Source organism: Mercenaria mercenaria, chromosome 13 (assembly GCF_021730395.1).
Source record: "Mercenaria mercenaria strain notata chromosome 13, MADL_Memer_1, whole genome shotgun sequence".
Taxonomy (NCBI): Eukaryota; Metazoa; Mollusca; class Bivalvia; order Venerida; family Veneridae; genus Mercenaria; species Mercenaria mercenaria.
This window is the reverse complement of record NC_069373.1, coordinates 74,825,542-74,833,445: the sequence shown is the minus strand read 5'-3', so window position 1 is coordinate 74,833,445 and position 7,904 is coordinate 74,825,542. Positions and strand designations below refer to the sequence as shown.

At 35.3% G+C, this 7,904-nt stretch overlaps 1 protein-coding gene across 14 annotated transcripts in view; it reads right to left on the bottom strand.

Annotated features, from left to right (window-relative positions):
- Positions 1-1,004: 1,004 nt before the first annotated feature.
- LOC123528687 (dystroglycan 1-like) overlaps positions 1,005-7,904 on the bottom strand; it is a 119,648-nt gene continuing 112,748 nt past the window's right edge. For 12 of the 14 annotated variants that reach the window (XM_045308605.2, XM_045308604.2, XM_045308611.2 and 9 more), the window contains one exon: positions 1,005-7,814. In XM_045308605.2, the coding sequence (XP_045164540.2) occupies positions 5,397-7,814 (2,418 nt within the window). In that variant the 3' untranslated portion in view covers positions 1,005-5,396. The remainder of the gene's footprint in view (positions 7,815-7,904) is intronic. The other 2 variants (XR_008366870.1, XR_008366871.1) reach the window with 2 other exon arrangements.

Genomic DNA, 7,904 nt, shown 5'->3' with positions numbered 1-7,904 from the left:
CAGAGGTCTATAATGTTGCTTCTTTTGGTCTTTCAGTTTAAATTACAATCCTTCACATACTCTGTCAAACCATGTCTGTTATAATTTTGCTTGGTTGAGTTCTAGGTTTCCATAGGATCTTTTGAGAGATTTATTAACTATCACAAAAACAGTCTTTAAGTGCCATGTGGCAGTTGCATAATCGGTTTCCTTGAACTAGGGCTCAGTGATGTTATATTTTCTGGTACTTTGGGATCATGTAGTAATAGAGTAAGCCAGTGCAAGGAGGCTCCAAGGGTACATGCAGTCAAACAGAGTCTGCTTTTATGTTGCTTGGTTTTATTCTGTACTACCAAAAGATCTTTTCACAGGTTTTACGTCATAAATCTTGTTCTTATATTCAAGCATAGTAATTGTTACCAATGTTATCAGCAAGGGTAAACAGACAAAATTAATATTTACTAATTCCATAAGTTATGCTTCAAAATGTTTCTTATTAACTTAAGAATTTATACTCCAGGAAGAAATCACAATTCCAGTGCAAGGGCCAATAGCTTAATTAACTATTGTAACTGTATATAAATAAAGAACAAGATACAGCAGTTTTGCACTAAGCCTTCATTTCTCCAGCAACTCAAGTGTTTCTCTAGGATGGACTGCATCATCAGACTACTTCTCTCATAATTTGTTGTCCAAAATTGTACAATATCTAAGTGACCTTCCATTTACTGACATATTGAGGGCTGAAGCAAAATCTGTTATATCTCCTTACAAGTTGCACTACTACACAACATCATTCCCTTTACAAGTTATTATATGGAAAGAAAGTGCAATGTACAGACTGACAGACATACTATACTTCAGTATCTTTCTCCAGTATTTGGGGCAGGAGATAACGAGACAGGGAGATAACAGAACTTGGTAGTTTCAGATAATACTCCAACCACCCTCTCCAGTGTAGCCATGTCTTTGATTTGAGGGTTGCAAAGACTGTAGAATCTGGTCAATAAAAACAAAAATACAAGTTGTCAGGAAATGTTTTATTTTCATATTCTGATAATAAATATGTGTTCAATTATTATGAAGGGATGACGAATCTGTCATGACACTGACAAGTGCACGTACATAGTTATACTAGAATACACATTCATTCTTGAAAAAAAAAATCAAATGACTTCTTTTCATTTATACAGATTGAAATATGTGAATTTGTAACATAAACATATTTTATGCCAAGCCGTAGGTTTATCTTGGTTTGTTGGGATTTTTTCAACTGACATAATTTGCATATTATGATGACTTCCCAGGAAAATGCATGTGTTCCATAGGCAATGACAGGCACCTAGCTAGGGCAAACAAATAGAAATGACAGGCACCTAGCTAGGGCAAACAAATAGAAATGACAGGCACCTAGCTAGGGCAAACAAATAGAAATGACAGGCATCTGGCCAGGACAGACATCTAGTGAAGTAACCTGTAAATGGCCGTTATTAAAGAAGTCCTGTGGGTTCTGTACCTTAAGCAATGGAAGGCATGTGACCATCACCACTCAACCGGGAAGCCAAAACCTTTTTATTCAAGCCTGACATGTAAATATTTTCCAAATATATTTTCAGTCTAAGCACGAAGCTGTGAAACATTAACAAGTGATGAATTAACCTTACTTCATACACATCCATTTACACAACATAATCTTCTTGCTAAAATATGAAATTTTACATTTATTATACTTATATACATAATAAAATATGCACTGATACAAAAAAAGAAGACTTTGTAGAAAAAAAATGTTTGCGAGAAAGTAAATATATGAAAGTACATTGTAGTTAAACTCAATATGATGTAAATGAATAAAATACTGATTACAAGATGTTTAAAAGTTAAAATTTTTCAGACAAAAGACAAATGGTACAAAGATAAATGGTGATGTTTTAAATATTTCTTTGTTGAAAAACTCTTTAAGAGGTATGAAAATATTAAAATTACCTATGTTCAAATTACCTAACATTAACAAAGTAGCTAACATATGCTTTTTATTAAAATGTTCAGTGAGTGAAATGTTAAAAGGGGAATTACCTGGAAAACACTAGCAAACAGGCAAAGTCTGTTTAGCTCCCCTTGATCAATTTTATGTCTGACTGATACACGATATTCTAACTGTGCATTTTAAAAATATATACAGCACAAACTAGTGGCATTAAATGATAGAAAACAAGCTACATCTTAAAACTTTTCATCAAGGAAGAACCGGTGAAACTCTTCAAAAGATTTAGCAAACCTGTACTAAATTTGTATTTCTGAATAAAAATTATATTACAACAGGGATCTAATGGACTATTTTATAAAAGGCAGAAAGCACAACTGAATAACAACAACAACAAAAATTCACTAACATTTCTTTAAAATGAATGAACACACTAAGAAGTTGTAAATATAAGTGTAAAACATGAGATAGCTTTCTCAATCAAAACAATATAGTGTAAAAACACAACCTTTGGTTCCTGTATGGTTTTGTAAACATGCATACAATATTTTTCATTCAACTTGTTACAGAATAACTCTAAGCACCTGTTCATAAACAATGGAAGTCTGAAATTAAGATTCATACCTAAGAATGCAAAATATTCAGTTTGACTTAATTTTGTTTATAAAACATTCATACTACTGACTTTTTATAGAGCTACCAGTACATGTACAAGGTACAATTATACAAAGTTTCATTGAAATCTGCAAATGATTTAACAACAAAACATCAAAAAAGAAAAGCCAGCAGCTTAAAGGCTAATGCTTTAACTCTTATCCTGCTAAATTTCTAAAATGGACTGGTCCATCATTCAATTTGGGCAGCACCACTTATTATTCAAAGGGTTGTTCACTGAAAATTTACTGACTGAACAGCAAACAGTGCAGACCATGTTTAGTGCTGCACAGGTCATAAAGGCATAATCACTTGAATCCAGCAGGCTATGTGCAGGCTGATCTTGGTCTGCACTGGTCGAAAAGGCAAATCACAAAGGTTAAACTTCAGATGTAACATGTAGATAAATTAATATGAGCCCTGCGTACTTTGCAGGAAGTGGAGATAGAATTATAATAAGGCCTTAAAAAATCCTTTGTTTCCGGTAACATACTCAAAAAAATTAGGGTAGGTAGGTCAGAAATTTGTTTTTTTTGGATTTTTTTTTATAAAGTGAGACTTTTCGGAAATTATTTTTGTGTCAAAAAATGAATACAAATAAGGGGGTTATGAATGTAGAGCATCAGTAAGTTGATTTCTAACATCACTGACCATGTTTAAAGCATAAAAAGTGCAGTTTTGCAACTTTTTGTTAAAAAGTTGAAAAAAATATTCTCGAAGGTCATAAAAACATTTAGGGTCGGGTCAAATATTTAGGATAGGTCAGGATACCGGAAACAAACAATTTTATTTTTTTTATGCCTAAATGGTTTATCAACATATCTGCGGCTATTGTGCTGCAGTTGAAAAATTACCGTAACTGCATCAAATCATGATTTCTTATCATATCAAAATAACAAAATAATATTTTGTAAATTTCACAGTCTAAAACATAACTATTCAAAAACATGCAGCTCTATTATGTGATAGAAAAAAAAAATAACACCCTGCTCTAGGTTGGGCAATGCCTCATCTTTTGTAATTTCATATGTAACATTATGAACTGGAAAATCTGTGTAATGCATTTGAAACTATTTTTTGAGATTATACAAGTATATATTCAGGACTGTTTCAGGACTGTGTGTCCCTGCAAAAATAAACAATCTACTGTAATTAACAATAACCCCAACATAAAACTCGCAACATGAAAGCATAGTTTATTCTACAAATTTGTTTGCTAAAACATCTTTCTAAAACTAAAACTATGTGTTGCTTTTTTTTCTTCAAAAAGATTAAAAATCAATAAATATACATTAGAATGAATACCTAAAAAATCTTAACAGAAAAAAGTACAAGAAAATACTTGCACATTTTTTTTTTTTTTACTTAGTGTCCAAAATATTGGCAGTGGTACATGTACACTACATATTTCATCAATTTACCTTCAAACTTATTCCCCCTGCTCAACCATTAGTCTTTTTACAAATGGAAAATTATCAACTAAGGGAGGTTACTGATGCACCCAAATTTTCAGCATAAATTCAATAACACTGTCATTTTGTATGTAACCAACTATCAAAATTCAAATACATTAATGATGCCTATTTTAGAGCATTCTCCAGTAACGAAGCTTAAATATAGTGCTTCTTATTCAATATTAATTCTGAAAATTTGCATATCAACAGGCTGCTCCCATTTTAAAATAAAACAACAAAACACAACATTTCCATCAAAGGGATGGTACTGTACATTTCAAATAAGCAAGTATATAGCTGCAGCATAATATAATAATATTTATATTCCAATACTTCTTATCTACACATAGCACAAGCAAACTTCAAATCAAAACATTATACAACAAATTTCCGCAGCACCAAGGGAGGCCACTCCTTCAACCATATTTTTTTAACTGCAGAGTTACTTCTCTTACATAAATACATGCAATGGAGACTCATGTAACCCATACACAAAATTTTAAACAAAGCTAAATCTTGCTTCATTCTTTTAACTTGACCTTGAAAAAAAAATCAACAAATTTAGATAACTTATTTCCAGTCTTATAGTATTTGCACTGATGGCTAAATTAGTGCGCTGGCCTTTAAAACTTAATTACAACTTTAAATACAATTCCTATCCTTGAAAAAGGAACACTGCAACCATAGTAATCAATTGGAAACAGAAACTTTGCAACTGGAACAATGAACATTGCTATAAGAACCAAAAATGCTTCAACTGGAACCAGAAGTTCTGCTACTTGAAATTGCAGTCAGAAATGCTGCAGCTGAAACCAGGAACACTGCCAATGGATCCAGAATGACGCCACTGGAACCAAAACACTTCCACTGTAACCAGATACATTGTAACTGGAACCAGAAAGCTGCCACTGGAACAAAAGACATTGTAACTGGAACCAGAAAGCTGCCACTGGAACCAGATATGCTGCAACTGGAACCAGAAACACTGCAACTGGAACCAGAAAACTGTTTGAACACCTGAAGCACTTTAGACTGGAACCAGCAGATCACGGCTCATGAAGTCCAAACACTGTAGCTTTAGTCTTAAATCAGGAACCAATTACACAGATATTGTAACCTTCAGCTGTGCCCCTGTACAAACAGGCATAAACACATCAATATAATATCATTGTTTTGAATCTCTATGCAACGCTTTCCCACTTCAAACTTGCAGTTTTTACCTAGCACAACACATTTGTCGAGCATATGAACTATTGTATAAAAAGAAATCCACTACAGAATACATTTATATATTCATTTGAAAAATACTCTTCAGGAAATGAATATTATGGAGGCACATAAGGTGGTGGTCCCCTTGATGACTGTACATGTGGGGGTTTACTATTATTAGAAGCTGTCACTGGAGGGGGAGGAGAATAGAGAGGGGCTCTTTCAGAAGTATCCTCCATTTCTATCTCCTCAATGTCTTTATCTTCTATTGGTTGAGTAGAATTAGAATTACCACTAGTTTCACTTGACGCACGTTGATATTCCGGTGGTGGCATTGGCGGTTTCTCATCCTGGAGGATGAGAGGATGGGTAGAGTCATTTGGTTTTTCATCATATTCATCTGCAAAGATGACTGGTACACCCTTGCTGTTTGCAAATTTATTTTTCTCCTCCAACTTCATTTTACCCTTCCTTCTTTTCCTGTACAAACAGCATGCGATTATTAGAGCAATAATAAGTACTATAACAACAACTATGGCTGGAACAACAGTTGTTATCCATATATCGCTTCCCCCACTACCAGCTCCTGCGGCTGCGACTGCCTCAGTAGTTTTTTCTGTCGATGGTTTAACTGTGGGTTTGGATTTTGGCATATTTGTGTTTTTTGTTGTTGCCTCTTCTGAAGAGGTGGTTTTCTTTTCTGTAGTTGCTTTTCTAGTTGGTTTTGGTGTCGTTGTAACTTTTACACCCATCATTCTCTTTGGAAAGTCTGGATTGTTTGTACATGAGCCAAGTGGTTGAGCTGCTGCCGCATTAATTTTGTATGGCTGCAAGGAATCTAGTGCATTCTCAGTAAGTGTTCCATCCTTGTTGAACATTTTATCAAACAGAGCTTTCAAATCTTCTGTCGGGCAATCATTACTTGCCATAGAATTATTTGTCCAAGCATAAACTACTGATCCCTTTTCTAATCTTGTAACTGCAAGAGAGTTAGAGTTCTTATCGCCAAATATTCTAGACACTTTATTTGACAACTCAATTCTGTTATCTAAACTTCTCATGAATTTATTATAGTCTGTGTCAATGGTCATACTCAGTTCATGATTTGGTGGCGATGTCATCATTTCCTGTCCTTCAACAACTACAACAAAATTATGACTTGCTGTCTTTTCATAAAAATTGGATGCAGTTAATTTGAATGTATAACTCCCAGCATCAGCATTGAGTGGATTCATGATAAGAATATCTGGTCGAGATATTCGGTTGTTCAACTGAAGCCAGAAACCATCTGGTAATTTTTCATCATTACTGAATGTAATTTTCAGGTCAAGTTCATTTGTGCTGTCGTCATAGCAATCGGTAAAAGTGTCTTTTGGTATTTTCATTCTAATAATAGATCCAGCAGTAAGTTTCTGGTCCTCCAATCTTTTGTTTACTACTGGAGGTTTTCTCACTCCGCCCAGTGGACAAGGCTCTTCAGGTGTAGGTTTCATAGTTTTACGTTCAGTTGTTGTTGATGGGGTTGTTGGTTTTGTTGATGGTTTTGTTGTTGGTGCTTCTGTTTCTACAGTACTCCTGGTGGTGGTGGTTGTTGTAGATGGGGTAACCTTAGTTGTTGTTGTTGTTTCAGAAGACGTCATAGTGTATGTTTTCGTGGGCAAGATTTCTGTAGCTACAGAAGATGATGAAGTTGTCTTTGTTGCTTCTGATGGCTGAATAATGGCTGATGTTGAAGTGGCGGCAGGTTTTGTAGAGGTTTCTGGCATTGCCGTTGGTTTCACTTCTATTGTTTTGGTAGGTGCGATGGAAACTGATGTGGCTGCTATCTGTTCAGTACTTGTAGCCTCTATTGTAGTTGGTACGGGTGGTGATAAACTTTGAGTTGCTGTTGCCTGGCGACGTCTCCTTGGTTTCACCTGAAACCGCGTGTTTGTAACATGCCAGCCAATGATATCATGTCCCATAGCTGCGGTCATATCACCATTAGCTGCAGCAGATTCCATTTGCTGAAGGGTGGACATGTGACCATTATCAACTTGCCCGCAGCCAACGATCCAAGACACCAATGCTCCTGCTGTTTTTGGTACTTTAGCATTACCTGGACCAACAACCAAGGCACTGCTATCAAACATTGGTTTATTCCCTACTGGCATAAGTTTAAGCATTTCTTTGGCAAGATTAAGATGACTGGCCATATTGTCAAGGAGATTTATTTTCTCATCTGGGTTTAAGTGACCGAGGTCAGTGTCTACTACTACAGTAACGATAGTCTGGGGCTCCTCACGCTTACATCTTATAACCTTCGGAGAATCCTCTCCTGTGGTCGTGACGGAACCAATTGGTCCATTTGTATTGTCTAGTATATCAATAGCGAAAACATCTTCAACATGAGAGCTGTCATCTCCAGTGACTTTGACCTCCAAGTAAATTTGACCTTTCTTAAGGTCTTCTGGCCCAGGAATTCCCTTCAGTTCTGTCTTCAATGCATTAAATGTAAGCCATGATGGCAAAGTGTCTTTCCCAGCTTCAGTGATCTGAAAATACACAAAAATAGAGTTTTGGGTCATCAAGTAAAAGTCAAATAACATCACCAGTCCTGTATTATAACAGCTCTTCAAGGGAGG